Raw genomic sequence first — 20,142 nt, 5'->3', positions numbered from 1 at the left:
TGACTAATTAGGTCGCTGGCAATAGCCGGAGCACAAATTAGGATAAAAATGGCATAATTACTTGGGGAAATTAATTGTTAGGTTACCAGTAAGGGGCATAATTAAGAATGAGAGCAGGAGAAAAGCTAGATCAGGGTGTGTCATCTTTTAGCTTCACCCTGCGCCTAAATTTTCATGTATGGTTTTTATATGTACGCGCTAAAACAGTTCATACCCTTGTGTCAGATGAGAATGATCAGCAAAGCATTATATTAAAGAGGAATTGTAGTAAAAATAAAGTAATGAATAAAATTGCTTATTTTAACAAAATTAATTTATACATTTAGTCAGTGGTTTTTTTTGTAAAATCTTTTCTCACCCTGATTTACATTCTGGAATCTGACAGCCGGCGACATCTTTACTGCTGGCAACTCGCGTCCCTGAGGAATGGTTGGGTGCTCTGAGCCGAACAGAAAAAAAACCTGGTCTCCCAGAATGCTCTGGGAGAAGAAGGGCGTAGAGCGAATCAGCCTAGGCTTAACATCACTGGGAGGGAGGGGCTACACAGCAGTATACAGCAATAGAGACGGCCTTTTACTTAAAGACAGGTTCCGTAACGGGAGTTTGTTTGTAAGTTGAGTTTATTTGTAAATTGAGTCATGTATTAAACATGATGAAACACGGATAAAGGAGTTACTTTCGGACCACTCTAGATTCAGAAGTATGCAGCATAGAGCATGAGTCTGTCAGGAGGAATAGAGGAGACACCAAAGCAGCACTGGAGCGGGTAAGTATTAAACTGCTCCTCTGCAGAAGGGGGAGGAGCGAGTTCCCAGGCTCTCCCATGTTCGCTATGGTTACGCCACTTAATTTGAAACTCTTCAATAAATATTTAATCTTAATGAACAATTTGGCCCAAGACTTAGACCATATTTTGGCCCCTTATGTGATTGAGTCCAACACCCATGCTTTAGACCATAGATAAAATTTGCGTTTCATAGCACTATCACTCTGAATGGAGAATTTAGCATGGTAAGAACTGCCACCAAATTCAGTGTTTTAAATTGCCACTTGCTCTACCCAGTTAAAAATTAGTTCTTATTTAGGATAGCAGGCCATGATGAACCATCTAATTTTAGATCTCTTGAAGATAAATAACGATATCACCAGCCCTGAGTGTATTTCATATATTTCTTTATTAACAGCCCTGGAAGGGAGGTGGTATTGTTGCTTCTAGTAATGAAGCTGGTTGGCTGTTCTATCTCCCCTGCTACGTTTAGTAGGTGCAGTTATGTAAATTAGTCTGTGAGCTACAACTATTGCTTGGTTTGTTTTTCTTTTAAAGTGAAAGTCCTTTTAACATTAGTGCTTTTAACATTTAGGCCTGGAACCCACTACAAAACGCTATCGCTAATCACAAATGCTAGCATTTTTAATGAGCGTTTTGATGGCGATTTTGGTAGCGATTTTAAAAAGTGTAAGCGTTTGCCAGCGGTTGTGTAGCGATTTGAGATTAGCGTTTTTAATTCTGATTGGTCCTTTCAATTAATTTAAATTTTTTTACGGTGTGCAGTTATTTAAAAACACTAGCAAAAGCGCTCTGTGTAGAGATTCATGAGCGATTACGCCAGCGTTTACATACTTTAAATTGCAGAACCGGTGACGCTCAAAATTGCTGCATGTCCTGTGTTTGCGATTTTTGTAATCGCAATCGCTCCAGTGGAATTTGGCCCATCCATTAACATTAGCTGAGCTTTTAGGGAAATCTCTAGCGTTTTGAATCGCTCCCTAATCGCTCAAAAAATCTAGTGGGTTCTAGCCCTGACTCCCACTGCTCTACCTTTTTTACCTATAATTATGGGTGTTTAAATTATTTTCTTAAAATTTTTAAGAATAAGGTATCTTTTCTTTATGCATGTAGCCCCTCCCCGGTGACATGCGGTCGAGGCAAGGTACCACCAGGTGCAATGCTAGTCATGCTGGGAGCTGATAAGCCTCTATCTCCCTGTCTGGTGGAGTCCCCCGAAAGGAAAGGAATGAGGGGGTTCCAGGGGGAGAAATGTAGGAGTCCCCCTCCTGGATCTTTTTTTTCCCTTGAAAATGATAATCATGCTCAGGGTCACACAGTGCCATAGGAAACAAATACTTGTACACTCCCACAGCTAATAAGCATATCCAGGAGGGAGGGGCTGGAGGAAGGAAGTGGCTGGCTGGCAATTGATACAGTGCATGCCAACCAGCATAAGGAGGCACACTCCACCAGACAGAAGACAGAATTATGAGGATGTCTAAATAGTAAAATGTTACATGTATTCCTTATGTGATTGGTATAATTTTTTTTTTTATTTGGGTCCACTTAAAGTAAATCCCTTTTCTGTTTCAGATAATGAAGCTGCATCAGTTGAGGGGGCATCACAGGGAAGTAAGTATTGCTAAAGTTTTATATATACTCTACCATTGGGTCCAGGCTTCCAGTGATACTAATATGGTCGCAGAGCAATCAGTACTATAACACACCTATAATATCTTTGCTTTTATTAACCCATCACAATCTACAATCCCCCACTTCATATTACGGCGTTAGAGCCTGCTGGGTAATCCTGCCATGGCATGCTGGGTAATTCCTCACTTGTGGTTTGCTAAATTGTCTGTAGCGTGTCCTCTAGCGGTAGAGCAAACCGCTTCTGTCAAGTGCAGTTGTAAACTACGGTATAAATACATGTGGATGATGCTAGATACCTCTCTAGAGATATTCAACGAGGTGCAAATAATCTTGCATGCATATGTAATGTGGAATAGGGCCAGCCGGATGTACTTCCTGATGTTTTTGATTGGTATGTGGTATATGCAAAGATTAAAAAAATAAAAAGTTAGCTTCAAAATGTAACCTATTTGTGTTCCAGAAGAAATGTCATCACTCCTGCAGAGCATACTGCCGCCCTCTGGTGAGAATCAACGTGACCTTGAACGCCAACGTTAATATTTATTACAGGTGGCATGTAGTGGGCTACCACCCATAGGCTTCATGTATCTTTTGGGGACTTCATGAGTGAGATCTGTCTACCATAGTTCTTGGCTCTGTTCTTGTCCATCATGTGTTTTTAGTGTTTTTAACCTCAATGTTGGGGGTGTGCAAACTTCTCCTGTATCATTCTGCATAACAGTGATCTCCCCGGAATTTTTTTTCCAGCCGGGTGGCATGAAAAAGTAGCCGGGTGGGGCGAGATGATAGAATGGAAGGCCGGCACTTTCCTACACAACTCTGCTTACACTAGATGAGGTGGTGAGCCGATGACAGCCGGGTGCTCACCAAAACTAGCCAGGTGGAGTAACCGGCAAAAAGAGCCTGGGGAGAACACTGCATAATATAAAATAAATTCACCCCCCCCCCCCACACACACTTCTTCTAATACAGTAAAATGGAAGCTTCTTGCAATGGCTTTTGGGCATAATCTTACGTCCGAATGCAAGTGTAGACATCTCCTCACTTAAGTCCCTCAAAGATACACGAAGCTGTAAGTTTGGGTGAGACAAGTTAATATGGAAGGCAGAAGCTCTCTGTGAAATCCAGGAGCAAGCCAGAACCAGTTCATTTGACTGTCATAACAAAAAACTATAATGCAAGCTGTATTTTGTATTTCCTGGCTGTATTTCATTTGTTCATTGGGTGGTCTAATACTCCAAACTCTCTTTTAATAGGTATTGAAATGTTGGTGAATGTTTTCTTGGCATTTGTGAACTTATAGATTGCAGTGATGGTGTGCAAAGTTTAAGAAGTCCTAGAAGTTAATACTTTGCCATTGTAACATTATCTTCCCAAGAGGAATAGAGACAGCAGACAGCTTTTCACTTTGACAGGGAGGCAAGGAACGTTTAAGACCTTTTGTCAAGTTTTTATAGTTTGTCTCTTTTGGTGAAATTCTTTTCACTTTCTGTCCCTATTATTAACCAGCCTCCCAGTGTCCCTGGGCTAAATTACTACTTTGGAGATACCAATGCATAGAGGTTGTTTTCCTGTTTTAAACAAACAGCCTTAGTGCTATTTTTTGTTTTTAACTTTTTTTAAAATAAGACTGGAGATTGGATGCGTTGAGCTTCTGATTACTGTGGTGTTAACCTGTTAAAATGTGTTCTGTTAGGTGTGTTTTCAGGCCATCGTTGGTTCTAATTATGTGTACTATATGGCAATTAATGATGAAGAAAAATAACCATTTTTACCTTTTCCACGTTTTCACGAATGTGAGAATTTTTATGGAGATTTTGTTGGCAATATAAGACTTTTCACAAAATGGTAGTAATGTTAATGGGCTAAGAGAAGATGCATTTGCATGATCATTTATTAGACAATCATGAAAATGTCTCTTCTGCAAAAACATTTCACAAATATTGTAATCTTACCACGCATTATAATTTTCCATCTATTGAGTAAGAATTTGTTATGCATTTTGTTTCTTCAACCTGAAGAATTTCTACTTTACTTCTTTAACCCCTGTATATTTTTTTCTGTCTTGTAACTGTGATAAGTTCAATATAGTTGCAGTTTTTAAAAAATAATTTCCTCAGCGATGTGGTCCTATTATTGCCAGCTAGTTGGGCATCTGTAAGGACACAATTTAAATAAGACTGATTTTTTTTTTTTAAGGAAGCGTAATTTGTGCAGTAAAAAACATTTATTCCATTCCAGTCTGTGTAGATGATTTTATAGGCTTGAGGTAAAACAGATTTTATTTGAGCATCCTATAAATGATGAATAACTGCATCCCAATTATCAGCCTGTGGAGCTAACTTTTTGTCTAATCTTAGCTCAGTGATATCACTGTGTGTTAGAGAACTGAATCCTTGAGAGGTAGGTCCATGTGGAAAATGGGTCACTAGTCTAGTTTAGGGGACCCAACAGGAAGCCTCATAAGGAAATACCGCTAACGTGATTGGGTGGGCGGCACAGTTAGGTTTCAGATAGGTTGTAGTAAGCTACGCCCACGCTGTTCTGCTAATTACAATGCTTTATGCTGTAAAGGGTCCTGTGATTGGAGAACTGTTGAGGCTTCCTGCTGGGTCTCCTAAACTAGACAAGCGCCAAAAATGGTTTCACTTTTGTACTTGGGGCAAAAATATTTTGAGTTCACCAGCTACATTCGCTACGCATATTTTTTTTTTTCTTTTTATGCCTTACTGAATAAAGCAAGAAGGTTGATCATAAGTGCTGTTCAGTTATCTTAGAACCAGAGCAGTTCTTTAGTTCTTTCTATTATTATTAGAAGTTGGACTGACCATCCCTGTACCATGCCTGTCCATGTCCACTTTTTCATTTGTGCAGATCTGATGTTAGTCTTCTATGTTTTCTGCATTTCACTACACGTGTATGCTTGGAGGCCAAGCCACCAACCAACCTGTTGGTCTGTAGTAGAGGTGGTCAGACCATTTTGCATTCCAAGTAAAGCCGGGGTGCCTAAACTTTTTATACCAAGGGCCATATCGCTGTTCTTGAGAGTGCTGTGGGGCCGGACTAATAAAGTTAAACACTGTTCTTGCTGGTTGCCATTAGGTACGCTATGCCTTTGACATTTTTGTAAAAAAAAAACATATATACGGGAAATAACCCCATATACTGTGTGCAGTTAGCATGTCCCTTTAAGTATACAGGCATAGTGCTACTGACACAGTGGCAGCTGCTAATCATTGGCTGTTACTGCTGCTGGCACAGTGGTGGCTGCTAATCAGTGGCAGTTACTGCTGCTGGCATAGTGGCGGCTGCTAATCAGTGGCTGTTACTACTACAGTGGTGAGCGAAAGGGAGGCAGAGCAGTGACACAAGGTGGCCCCTGCATGCCGCACCGCAGCTACAAACTGCAGGCCACTTGGATATAACCACTGTTGAGAGCTTCGGGGGGCCACCACAAAAGGCTTGGTAGGCCACATTTGTCTTTCGGGTCGGACTTTGAACATGCAAGCAGTAAAGGGAATGCAAAATAGCCATAGACCCTGAACTAGTAAAACTTGGGCCTAAGAATAATGACCACTGTCAGTTTTGATGTTGTACAAAGAAACCATTCCAATGCGGGTTGCGAAGCTAAGGGCAAGGATTCCATAACAAAGGGACATTATTGAATCAGAATCCTTTATTTCGGCAGCCATGATAGGGTATGCCCAGTCATGCTTACGTAGTCAAAAATAATTTAATGGCGGCACTTGTAGGTCTTATACAAATGCCTGCGCATTTGTATGCCTCAAGTACAGGGGCACACTCACACCTCTGCATGCAGAATGGTGGCATACGATCCAGGGCTGTGGAGTGGAAGTCGAGGAGTTGGAGCAATTTTTGGGTTCCTAGAGTCGAAGTCTGTGGTTTCATTAACTGAGGAGTCGGGTGATTTTTGTACCTACTCCACAGCTGGGGGTCACAGTATTCACACACTGCTTTTATCATCTCAGCCATGTTTTGGAGTTCCAGCATGAATGGAATGGGGAGAACATCACATGATACGAGGAACTTGGTCTGCCATTTTTTAAACTGTCTGCTATTATGTGGAGGTGGTTTGCAACCTTAAAGTTAACCTGATATGAGATATGAAGGCTGCCATATTTGTTTCCCGTGAAACAATACCAGTTGCTTGGCAGTCCTGCTGATCCTGTGTCTCTAAGGGCCTGTTTCCACTACACGCAGAATGGATACAGAAAAACTGACTCCAATGAATGCCTATGGGAAAATCTGCATCAGAAACATTGCGTTCAGTGGAAACAGGCCCTTAGGCATTCATTGGAGTCAGTTTTTCTGCATCTATTCTGCATCCAATCTGCAGGTAGTGGAAACAGGCCCGTTGGCCCCGTTTACACTTAATAAGTTGCTCTCAGTGTAAACGGGGCCTTGTGTTCCTTTTCCACTAGCCGCCGAGCATCCTGCGAGACGCGTGACTGCACTTCCTTCCTGTGCGAGTGCGCAGACGAATCCCGGAATCAGTACCATGCACGGCTATGGGATTCGCTGCCTCCCGCACAAAAAAATGCTGCAATGTTGGCCGAAATGCTAAGGCAAGCGATTCGGATGGAGGAAGCATTATCCCCTTCTATAGCAGTTTCCCCGCACAGTTTTCTTGCGGGGAAACTCTGCGTATTCGGCCTGATTTATGCAGCAGTGGAAACGGGCCCTAAGACTTTTAGCCATAGACCGTGAACAAGCATGCAGAAGATAATGAACTCTGACTCTGCTGACTAAATATGGCAGCCTCCATATCTCTCTCACCTCGGGTTCCCTTTAACCAAAGTTATATCACAACATAGTGGAATTGCTAAATGTTTAGTAAATTAACAGTTGAGCAAGTGCACCCATAATGAATTTCTTATACAATTCAGGCAGTGGTTGTTGCATGTGACTGCAAGAGCACAAACACTAGATCTTTAAACTTTCAGCTATTCTTGCTCTGTTCTGAAAAAATTGGAAACTTTTTCCATCTAGTGGCAGACATGTTTGCTTTTGTTTTGCAATGTTCTCCAACCTTTATAAACCTTAGCTACGCTGGTGTCTGTTTATCTTGGAAAATATGCTTCCCTTTTCTGTAATACTGAATGTAGGATACTCATTCTAAAAGAAGACACAGGACTTCCTGGGTCTAACAGCTTTGCTTTTTTTGTAACAATTATTATTCAGCAAGTGTTTTGACAGGTTTTTAGGTATTTATGCAATGTGATTTTAAGCCACTAAGCTTACCTTACCTATTCTCAGTCTCCTCCCCCATGGAGCAGTCTCCTCCCCCATGGAGCAGTCTCCTCCCCCATGGAGCAGTCTCCTTCCCTGCAGAGCAGTCTCCTCCCCTGCAGAGCCAGGCTGTCCCCATTGTACAATGATCACATCCGTCTTTTCACGTGCTGTGTTGCTGTCCTGCTTGTCAATGTGCTCGTGTCCAGTCATTCATCTGAACGTGCTAGCATACATATTTTCATTCTTGCAGACAATTTTCGCTACACCTGTGACATCTGTGGCAAAAAGTACAAATATTACAGCTGTTTCCAAGAGCACAGGGACTTGCATGCTGTGGATGGTGAGTATTCAGACCTGCACCACTCAGAGGTAGGAAATGTCATTTCAAGGTAGCCCAGGGTGGGGGTGACTGTTTAAAAAAACAAAAAACAACAACAAAAAAACACCACACACGGTATATTAGTAATGTTATCTTAATTATGCTATTTTATCAGTTTAGTGTGCTAAGGCTTAACCAAAATAAATTGAATCGTCATTGTTCTAGCTAGTCTTTTGCAAGCTCAGATCTGATTAGTAGTGTTTAGTTTTCAGTGTGTGCCTGTTGCCTACATGCTCTGGAGGCTGAAGAAAGTGCGGCCTGCCAACTCTGTTAAGGTGCCCATACATTAGACGATGTATGAGCAGAATGACCAAAAGACAGATCTCCCTCTGATCAAATTTGATTGGAGGGAGATCTGTTACCTGCCCATATACCACAGGCCAATTCAGCATGCAATCTTTCGGGAATCGGCCTAGTGATGTTGCTTCCGCTACCTCACAGCCCCCAACGCTGTCTCCCCTAATGTAAAAGGTTGTGTGTGTCCCTCTCCTTTCTAGATGCAGCGTTTGGTGGTGGTGGTGGTGTGGGGGGGGGGGGGGGGGGGCAGTCATTTGTGCCAAAGTCACCATTTAAGTATAAGGAACAATAGATTAGACTTCTTATGTGATGGTTATGTGTAGGAGAACTCATGGAGAAGCGTGTGATCAATTTGGTCAGGTGACAGATATGCAAGTCTCTGATTTGCTCGTCATGATCATGTGCTAAAGCAGGATGTAATCACAGCAAATCAGAGCTTTGCAAATCTTTCAGCTGATCAAACAAACCCCACTCTAGACATGACCATCACTAGAGCAGCAAGTAGGTGTTTTAAGACCACAATCTGCTGACAGGAATCTACTCACACTCAAGTCAGGATGACACAGAATAGAAGGAAGGACAAGACCCAGAACAATTTTATCTTCAGGGCTGCAGCCATTTACAGCGCACACTTCACGGACGGCCAGGATCGTTATGGAGTGTTGCCCAAATGCTCCTCAGACGTGTTTCACACTGCGGATTGGCAGTACCACACCAACAAAGACAGGCCTTCGGGGATTACCTCATTAGTACGCGGAAATCCCTATCTGGCAGCCGGCCAAACAGGAAGTGGCGCTCACGTCCTGTGGCCGAAGCAATCTCATGAGCTGAAGTGTATTGCTATAAAATGCGCAACGTGTAAAACTTGAGGCCGGTTTTCATACATGAGTCGACATAGACCTACAAGATTTGTACTTGCGTGGGAGATACGGCAAAAACTTCACTTCCATCACATCGCACCGCGTCAGTATGAATAGACCCTAGACTTTCATTGGGCTGCGGTGGGGTGTAGTAAAATTACCCCACCGCCCCAGTGCGCAAGGCCCCTTACTGGTTTACATACTGGCTTGAGCCGGGATTCAAACCTGGTCAAAGGCTCAAACCCTACATCCAAGGCAACAGCCTAAAGGTGCAGATACACTGGTCGATTTGCCATCAGATTCGCCCAACAGACAGATCCCTCTCTGATCGAATCTGATCAGATAGGGATCGTATGGCTACCTTTACTGCAAACAGATTGTGAATCCATTTCAGCCTGAAACCGATCACAATCTGTGGAGCTGCCGCTGCTGCCGCCCCCCCCCTCCCCCCCCCCCCCCCCCGCCTGCCTGCATATATTACCTGTTCCGGCCGGCGTGAGTCCCCTGTCACCGCTGTCTTCTTCTCCGCTCCGGGCTCCAGACCGTTCCTGCAGCTACTGAACTTCCTGTCCAGGGGAAGTTTAAACAGTAGAGGGCGCTCTACTGTTTAAACTTCCTGCCGGGACAGGAAGTTCTGTGTAGCTGCAGCTGGTCCGGAACCCAGCGCGGAAAGAATACAGAGGGGACTCGCGCGGCCGGAACAGGTAATGTATACCCGCTGTATTGCGTCGGTCATCGGGCATTCGAACGCCGCTATCGACGCACTCCCGACCCGCTGGCAATCGAGAAAAGTCTTCCGCACGGACGGATCGACGGGAACGATCGATTTCGGATGGAAATCGATCGTTCTGTCAGCGGTGTGTGCGGCGATTTCACAGCCGATTCGATCACTGTGATCGAATCGGCCGTATATCGGCGGGAAAATTGTTAGGTATATGGGCCCCTTTACCAGTATGCTATCCAGCTGACATAATATTCATTGGCTAGCGTAAATGAAAAGTGTCAGCTTTCAGCTGAAAAGCTTTTTTCTCCGACTTTCTGAAACAAAAGAACTTTTTAAGTAATAAACTTTGCATGAGTAAGAAGTAACTCCAGCAATAAATCAACTCGCCACATCGACAGCCATACCTTCCTCTCACTTCAGGTGTTTTTACATTTGTAAGCAAAAATATCACTGACTCAGCGAAGAATCTGCTCATAAACTGATGACAAAAGGCAAACCAAGCTGTTAGGAATTAGGCCCAAACCTTCTTTATCCATCAAGACAAGGAGGGACATGTACATTTTCCTCAAGACCTCATGGGTTCCTAGTAAACAGATGGGCTGCTTTACCTTCAACTTCAGAAAACAAAATGGCCACCTGTGGCCTGTAGGCAACAGCAGTACTCTAATTCTTTCTGGTGCCAAACAGTGCAACTTTTGGCCAGTTGCCTGCCTGGATTTAAAGCAAACCCGAGGCGAACCTAACAACAAAAAATGAGATACTTGCCTATGAAGAGGGAAGCATCTGGATCCTCCAGAAGCTTCTCTGTCCTCCTGGAGACCACAGCCACTGCCAGGAACCCCCTTGAAGTTTGCATCTGTGCTCCTGTTGTGAACAATTGTGGCTGCAGTAGTTGTGGACGAAGAGGAGGGCGGTCACATAACATAGACATCAAAGCTCTTATCAGATATGTTTCGTGGGTCAGCATGTGGCACCGGTGGGAGCCAGGAGGACGTGGAAAGCTGCTGCAAGATCCAGAAGCTTTCCTTTTTTCCTTAGGTACAGTAAGTATTTTTATTTTTTTTTTGTCTCGGGTACACTTTAGGCCTCTTTCACAGTGGGACGTTGCGTTTGATGCGACGATAGTCGCACAATGTGCCCCTAACGCAGCGCATGTAGATTATGAAATTGGACGTTATTTTACACTGCGTTATGTGTCTCTTGGTGCGCCGTTTTCATTGCATACTGATGGAACGAAAACGGCGCATGTGTTACATTAAAAAACCAAAAACATTACTGAGCATGTGCAATACACATAACGTAGCAAATGTATTGCTAAACACACAGCATGCAGTGCTTTCTAAATATTGCTACATGTTACACACAACGCAACGTGTGCACTGGGAATGTCGCACAGACTTTGTATTGCTGTGCGTTAGTCTGCGTTATAAATTTTTATAACGTGCGACTTTAACGTCCCACTGTGAAAGAGGCCTTAAAGTGGGATGAAACTCCATATAAACTTAAAAGGGGAACTGAAGAGAGAGGTATATGGAGGCTGTCATGTTTATTTCCTTTTAGACAATACCAGTTGCCTGGCAGCCCTGCTGATCCTCTGCCCCTAATACTATTAGCCATAGCCCCTGAACAAGCATGCAGCAGATCAGGTGTTTCAGTGGTTCAGACTTATAAGTCTGATCTGACAAGACTAGCTGCATGCTTGTTTCTGGTTTTAATCAGATACTACTGCAGAGAAATAGACCAGCAGGGCTGCCAGGCAACTGGTATTGATTAAAAGGAAATAAACAGGACAGCCTCCATATACCTCTCACTTCAGTTCCCCTTTAAAAAAAATAAAATAAATCTTCCAATAAAAAATATTTAGCTTGCCTATCCTGTTGTTTTTAGCATACACTGTCAAATTTAAGAGAAATGTGATATGGAAAAAAATAAATAATATTTCTGCTAAATTCCATCTTTACTTTTTCTCGGTGATACCAAAAGTGACCTCACTTCTGCCCTTTACTTTTTTCCTTACCCAGCTCAGTTTTAATTTACTGCTTTCTTTACAGACTAGTGTCCCTCCAGCACTAAACAACACCTAGCGATAACAGGCTTACATCACTGTGTAAACTCTTCAAAGTGAGGGGGAATCAATTACCTTCTGGTCATAGTGTCCTTATCTTATCTGAAATTGGCAGTTTTGCATTTTGGGATAAGGTTTTTACTGTAGCTGAAACAAACCAAAACTTCCCACAATCCTGTTAGCATTGCACAGTTCAGTATTGGCACACAGTCAGTCCGGGTAAAAAAAAAAAAAATAGGGGTCATATACAATAGGTACCTATTTTAGAGAAAAAAGGTGAGGGGGTACATAAATATTTGTGCACTATTAGGCAATTTTTTTTATTTTTGGGTGATACAACCCCCTGCAAGCAATTGCAATTGAAGCAGAAAATGTGGGCGCATATAGCAAGTGGACTAATTGGGCACTGCCATATGCGCCAATGTAAAAAATTGGTAATCGGGTGCCGAAGCTGAAATTTAGGCACCCGGTTAATAGCAGGCGCTAGTACCAATATGCCAATATTTTTAGGCGCCTATTGCAGCGCCAGAGGATTTGCTTTTTTTTTTTTTTACCCCGAACAAATGTGCGGGGGGTGGGTGTGGGTTAAGGGCCCATTTCCACTAGCTGCAGATGCATTAGGTAGGTAGTTAGTTGAGGGGGGTTAAGAGTTAGCTGCTAGGTAGGTAGTTTGTGTGTGGGGGGGGTTTAAAGGTTAGGTAGGTTGTTCGGGGGGGGGGGGGGGGTTAAGGATTAGGCATTAGGTAGGTTATTTGTGTGTGTGTGTGGAGGGGGTTAAGGATTAGGCTTTAGGTAGGTAGATTGGGAGGGGGGAGGGGGGTTGAGGGTTAGGCATTAGGTAGTTAATTTGTCCAGGGGGCGGGTTTAAGGTTTAGGCGTCATGGTGGAGGGTTCTGTATGAGAATAGGCATAGGTTTGGCCATACTAAAATATAAAATCGGAATTACTGAGCAGCTAAATATCCAGGTGCCTTTATTGGATGTACGCATTGCAATAACTAGAAGATCATTGTATTCATATTGTGATCCATTCCACAGTATTCTTGGAATAGGGTTCTCTGTATTCCACTATGAGTATAGTTTTACTGGACTGCCCTGGAATGTCACTGTCACAAGAAGGATTGGCAAACAAGCCCGTGTAGTGTTTGTCAGAGCCGCAGCATTGTATGTGCTCTGCACAGTAGAAGGAGCTGGGACAGCTGCACTGGTCAAGGTCGTTCAGTATGTGCAGAATGCGCAAGAAGCCTGTCCTGAAGTCTACAATACACCCAGCATGCCTCACTACCCAGGTCACATGACTTAATAAAACAGGTTTATTTAAAGCAAACCTGAAGCTAAATTTTAATATAAAAAAAATTCTCCCCTATGGAAAGGGGAGGCTCTGGGTTCTATAGAACCTTCCCGTTCCTTTCCATTTCTCCTAGTTTCAGCAGCGCCACCGCCATTCAAATCTCCTGCTGCAGGAGGTTTCAGAAGTCTTTGGGAGCCTGAGGGTTCCTGAAGACGGGCAGCTCTGTATTGCGCATGTGCAAGAAAGCGTGCTCACGCAGGCGCAGTAAGACCAAATTTTGTTGTGGTAAGGCTTAGTTATGCTTATGCGCTTTGGATCCTCAGAAAGAAAAGCGCTTTACAGACATTTTTGTTATTGCTTTACAAGCTTTGGTAGTCTCCTGAATTTTATAAGTTGCCTGTTTTACTGAGAAAATGTTACTAGGTGGAGCTTTAAAGATAAATACACAGCCAAAAAGATATGTGAGACCGCACACAAGCGATGTCGGGGATAAGCGTGCAGCGGATCCACCCCTGTACCCACAGGGTATAGCGTATAGTCTCTCCAAGGTGATCCAGCACAGCTCTTTTATCAGAAAATTACTTTATTGGATCATAACAAGTACATACATATAGCTGCATAGTGGCTACGGTCCAGAGTTTCGAATCACAGTCCTTGTTCACGCCACACAGCCAAATGAACAACTGCAAGCATGCTCCTTACATAGTCAAAGCTATGACATGGCAACCAATCAGAGGAACCTATGCAAATGACTGGACCTGATGGGGAACTACAGGGCTTGTCCACAAAGGGTACCGCCCTCCCACTCCATTGGTCAAACATTTTGAAATGCATGATGTCATTGCAACAACATAAACCTATAAATGAAAAACATTTCTAACTCTGATCTATTGCACCTATTAGAAATCTAAAAAGATCCAGGGTGAAATCCAGGGCATCGTGATGCAGAGGGCATGGGCACAGACATGTCATCAGCAATATAAAAGTGCATATAAGAGTACACCGAGCGTTGCCCGCCGTCGCCATGGCAACCGACGTCACATGACCGCCAATGCGGAAAGACGTACGCAATGACGCCTGTACAGGCGTCCAATTACCGCCGCCATGCGGAAAAACAGACACATTGTACGCCTATCAAAATGCAGAGTTAACACAAACAAAAATACGCATGCCCAATGCTATCAGTGGATGACCTGGTTTCAACCCATAAAGTAACACCCCTAGTTCTATAATGCGTTACAAAATTGCAAAAGAACATAAGATACAACAGGACAAAAAGGAAAGAACCCTGAAGGGCACCCCCTACCCCCAAGACAACAGGCACAGAACCATAGGACGTCTACCATACAAAATTTAAATCCTATTCCCTATTTAATCCCCCACGACCAATGGTCCCCAATTCCCTTATCCAACGTGCCTCTCTTTTTAACAGTTCTCTACCCCTATCACCCCTGAACCCACGGGGCACCCCATCAATTACTTGAACTCTAAGCTGACTGATATCATGTCTAAATTGGACAAAATGTTCTGAAACTGCATGGTCCAAGCTTTTACCCCTGATATTGGATTTGTGTTTAGAAACACGGTCTTTGAGCTCCTGTGTGGTTTTTCCCACGTAACAGCTGCCACATGGACATTTTAAGCATATATACAACAAAGCGTGAACAACAAGAAAAACGACCTCTAATCGCATATTTCTTCCCAGAAGAAGGGTGAGAAAAAACATCACCTCTAATAATGCTATGACACATGTGGCAGCTGAGACAGGGGAAAGTACCACACACACGAGGCTCCTGTATATTGGAACCACGATTAGGGTCTGAGTGAACAAGCTTGGCGACGGCGGGCAACGCTCGGTGTACTCTTATATGCACTTTTATATTGCTGATGACATGTCTGTGCCCATGCCCTCTGCATCACGATGCCCTGGATTTCACCCTGGATCTTTTTAGATTTCTAATAGGTGCAATAGATCAGAGTTAGAAATGTTTTTCATTTATATGTTTATGTTGTTGCAATGACATCATGCATTTCAAAATGTTTGATCAATGGAGTGGGAAGGCGGTACCCTTTGTGGACAAGCCCTGTAGTTCCCCATCAGGTCCAGTTATTTGCATAGGTTCCTCTGATTGGTTGCCATGTCATAGCTTTGACTATATAAGGAGCATGCTTGCAGTTGTTCATTTGGCTGTGTGGCGTGAACAAGGACTGTGATGGTCCGAAACGGTGGACCGTAGCCACTATGGAAGAGTTGAACTTACCCGGGGCTTCTTATGGTCCCGCACAGGCGTCCTCTGCCTGCGCAGCCACTCACCGATGCTCCGGTTCCCGCCTCCGGGGAACGGAATTCACTTCCGGAATTTGTGATTTTAAAGTCGGAAAACCACTGTGCCTGCGCGGCCGTGTCCTCGCTCCCGATGAAGTCACCAGGAGTGTACTGTGTAGGCACAGTCTGTACTGGGCCTGTGCAATTTCTGGTGACATCAGCGGGTGTGAGGACACGGCCGCACAGGCGCAGTGGTTTTCCGACTTTAATGTCGGAAATTCCAGAAGTGAACCGGAGGCGGGGCCGGAGCATCAGTGAGCGGCTGCGCGGACACAGGATGTCTGCGGGGACCATTAGAAGCCCCGGGTAAGTTAAACTCTCGCAACCCCCCCCCCCCCCTACAGTATTCCTATAAATTATTTTTTTTTTCTGGTGAGCGTGACCTACCTCCACCAGCTGCTAAAAATAGTTAGCAATGTCTTTGCAGAACCCACCTATTCTATTGTCTCTTATCTATCAGTTATTTGAAGAATAACTGCACAATTAACATATATGTATATACACCTGGGTCACCATAAGTAAAAATGCTAGATAGATGTGCTCTCGGGATAAATTTGGGTGAGACCCAGAAAAAAAGAGCGAAACTGTTGTCTAATTCCCTTGTACAGCGATACGATCTACAGCAGTGTTGTACTGGGGACAGCCCTGTGACACCGCTGTCCCCCTGGGACACTAGAGAGTGATCGGCTCTCATAGACTGAAGCCTTTGACAGCTGATCGCCCGGATTGGCTGGCTGAGGGGAGGGAGCGGTTTGAGAAAAAAAAATAGTAAAATATAATAAAAAAATAGACAAATATTTATTTTAAAAAAATAAACACCAGAGGGCCATCAGATCCCACCAACAGAGAGCTCTGTTGGTGGGGAGAAAAGGGGGGGGGGATCACTTGTGTGCTGTGTTGTGGAGCCCTGCAATAAATCTGCACTGTCTCTACTTCCTGATTTATGGAAGAAGACATATTGTAACCTCCTGTGCTTTCAAATGGCCTTATCTGACATCTCTGCCATGGTAGTCATGTGGCACAGGGGAGAGATCAGATTACAACTTGTGATTAGACCCAAATGAGGGGGAATTAAACAGGCTGAGCTCTCTAAATACATACAAGGTGCATTTCTCTATGCATTTCTTCAGGCCTGTGCAAGAGTTCAGCTCCACTTTAATAAGGCCCTTATTTCCTGCTAAGTTTCCTCACAGGCAATGTCTTCTCATCTCATCTAGAAAATTATCTATCAGCACCTAGCAAGTAAAAAAGTACAAAATGTAGGTAAGAAAAGCAATTTTATTTTTGCCTTCTGACAGCTGAAAAAACTAGGTTATTTATAAGGTGTGAAAACATCTTGGCTGGAAAGCTCACACGAAAGTTAATTGAATGAGGGCCTACATTTAGTCCTTAAAAAAGGATACTATTATCACCATATCATAAAGTGTACCTGACGCGACATGTGACATGATGAGATGAACATATTTATGTACAGTACAAAACATTAACAACCAGGCTGTTTTACTTGCTTTATTTTGCTGCCTGAAAGAGTTAATTTCTAGGCACGGATGTGACAGCTTCTGTCTTGTCGGGAATATAGTAAACATCACAGATGAGCAAATTACAGCCATAAAAGTTTTCCTGGCAGAATACAACTTCTGGAGGGCAGGTGTAACGATTGTGGAATCGTATTCGCGGTCAGCGCACCAGACGTGCGCTGATGCGGCGGATTTCCTCCACAAGCGTATATTTGAGGACACCCAGGATAGGTGCTATGCACCCGCAGAGGGCAATTCCCTCCGGCAGATGGCGCTGTGGAGTGCAGGCGAACACAGTCGCTGCACAGCCACAGATGCCAGACGGGAATTGTACAGATCCAGGACAAGGTATGATCAGGCAGGGCTGGATAGCCCACAAGAAACAGAGCAAAGGGACAGAACCAATGTGTGTCCACCAAACTAGTCGCCACCCAGCGACGGTGAACACACAACGGCGGAAACGAAGTGGGAATGCAATCGCAAGAATGGCGATTGCCGACAGAGACACAAGACTGAGCAAAACAGGGCACGAGGGTAGCAAAGGCACAGCAAATAATACAATAAGGAGATACGGAAAATAACAAACGCTAGCTAACCGCGAACACCGCACTCATTCGCAACAGTGCACGCGGTTATGCGCGGTCTCCATGTGATAAGCACAATAGAGACAAGCACGCCTAACTAACCATTAACAGACAAACATGAAACAGAGGACGCAAGCGCTTGCTTAACGGTTACCTCACCGAGCCTCCAGCAAGCGTAGCAGACAAGACAGACACACGAAAACAGGGACAAGTGAGAGATAGGATCCACAGCACTAGCGAAAAGTGGCTAGCGCGATCCAGGTACAGAGTAGCAGAACAGAAGGATCCCCAGCGCTAGCGAAAAGTGGCTAGCGCTATCCCAGAAGACAGAACAGAAGGATCCCCAGCGCTAGCGAAAAGTAGCTAGCGCGATCCCAGGAGACAGAACAGAAGGATCCCCAGCGCTAGCGAAAAGTGGCTAGCGCGATCCCAGGAGACAGAACAGAAGAGATAGCTGGTAGCAACCGCTGCACCAGCTATACTCCAAGAACAGAGATCAGAACCGTTTCCTGTCAACCACCGTTGGGACAGGACAATGGCAACAGAACAAACAAACAGATAATACAACCTGACTGGGCTAGAAGGGGAGCCTAAAGCAACCCCCAGGAATTAACTATACTAGATAGCAATGGCTGACACTCCAGCAGTGTCCATCAGGAACAGACCACGGAAGGGAAATGACCAGCAAAGCCTTCTGGGAAACATCAAGCTCTTATAGTGCCAGTCATCAAAGAAGGCAGGTAGGGGATTTGCATAACGAATGTATGCAAATTCCCCAGCAAGAGAACAGACCAGAACTTGCAATGGAAAGACAGGTCTCTGTTCCAGAGTCCTGCAGCATGCAAACCTAAACAATGGTCAAAAGGCTGCCTGCCTGCGCAGGCAGCTGAGCGGATTCTCACAGCAGGGAGAGATAAAATACATGAACTATGGACCTTTTTCTGAGAAGCTTAAAGGACAACTGTAGCAAGTGGGATATGGAGGCTGACACATGTATTTCCTTTTAAGCAATACCAGTTGCCTGACTGTCCTGCTGATCCTCTGCCTCTAATACATTTAGCCCTAGCCCCTGAACAAGCATGCAGCAGATCAGGGCCCATATGCAATTCACTTTTTCACCTAGGAGATAATTTTTCATATTCTATTTAAAATAACTTTTCACCACTTTGAAAAGTAGGTGAAAAAATTCTAAGAATATTATGGCTTCAAAGGCATTTGATTGACCGGTTTTAAAATTTCACCTAGGAGAAAACGCAGGAGAAAAGGTTAATTGCATGTGGCTCCAGATGTTTCTGACATTGTTAGAACTGACAAGATTAGCTGCAAGCTTGTTTAGGGTGTGATTCAGACACTACTGCAGCTAAATAGATCCGCAGGGCTGCCAGGCAACTGGTATTGTATAACAGGAAATAAACATGGCAGCCTCCATTTTCTTCTCACTTCAGTTGTCCTTTAATAGGCCGCCCCTGATTAGAGGTCATAAAAAACATTCAACCTACGATCTAAATATTTAAAGGGAACCAGAGATGAAGCACACTCATGTATTTTACCATATATATATCAGTGGGAACATTAGAGAAAACACTTACCCTGCTCTCTGTTTCATCCTCACTGCTAAAAGTGTCTTTAACAGCTGTGATAAGAATCCCAGACTGAGCATTCACTCTGGCTTTGCTGGGAATGATTATAGCTGAGACATTACAGCAGAGCAGGATTGGGCTTGAAAAGACACCAGAGAAGACAGACTCAGCTATAATCTTTCAGTAGAAAAGCTAGACTGAGCAGACTGAGTGCTCAGCGTGGGATTCTTATCAGAGGTGATAACAGTCAGATTAAACAGAGAACAATGAAACAAAGAGCAAATTAGGTGTTTACTGTCATGTTCCCACTGATTTATAAGGTAAAATACAAGAGGGTGCTTCATCTCTGGTTCTCTTTAAATATAGAAGAAAACACTAGGATACTTTAAAAAGGTATTAGGAGTAGCAGGATAAATATAATTGTTTATTTTATCAGTTTATTTTCACCTCAGGTTCACTTTAAAAATCTCCCTGGTGGATTTATAGTATTTACTAGCTCTGATCCAGCTTTATAAACCTATCATTGATTTGCCATTTGTTTTATCTTTATGAATTAATATTTGGTTGTATTAGATTAGATATTTAAATACAGGAGATTTTTCTACAGCTGATTTTAGATTTTTTTTTCTAGACGTTTAGGGATTCACTCTAATATCCCTGCTGCTGACAATTAATTCTGATCATCTCCTAGCGCTGTCGTCTTCTGTTTACCAGTTAAGTAAATAAGACAGCGTGGGGAATATTAAGATTTCATAAATTAATTTTTGAAGGACAAAAAAAAAGCGTATAAAAATGAAAAATATAAACTATTAGTATGATTAAACTGTAAAGGGCTCTGTAATTGC

General features: G+C 43.5%; 1 protein-coding gene across 5 annotated transcripts in view; it reads left to right on the top strand.

Annotated features, from left to right (window-relative positions):
• ZNF618 (zinc finger protein 618) overlaps positions 1–20,142 on the top strand; it is a 223,820-nt gene that overhangs the window by 132,759 nt on the left and 70,919 nt on the right. For 3 of the 5 annotated variants that reach the window (XM_068248672.1, XM_068248674.1, XM_068248671.1), the window contains exons 5-7: positions 2,363–2,401; positions 2,883–2,924; positions 7,926–8,015. In XM_068248672.1, the coding sequence (XP_068104773.1) occupies positions 2,363–2,401; positions 2,883–2,924; positions 7,926–8,015 (171 nt within the window). The remainder of the gene's footprint in view (positions 1–2,362; positions 2,402–2,882; positions 2,925–7,925; positions 8,016–20,142) is intronic. The other 2 variants (XM_068248675.1, XM_068248673.1) reach the window with 1 other exon arrangement.

The sequence above is a fragment of the Hyperolius riggenbachi genome, chromosome 8 (assembly GCF_040937935.1).
Source record: "Hyperolius riggenbachi isolate aHypRig1 chromosome 8, aHypRig1.pri, whole genome shotgun sequence".
NCBI classification, from domain to species: Eukaryota; Metazoa; Chordata; class Amphibia; order Anura; family Hyperoliidae; genus Hyperolius; species Hyperolius riggenbachi.
Note: the sequence above shows the minus strand (reverse complement) of the source record. Positions and strands in the feature narration are given on the sequence as shown.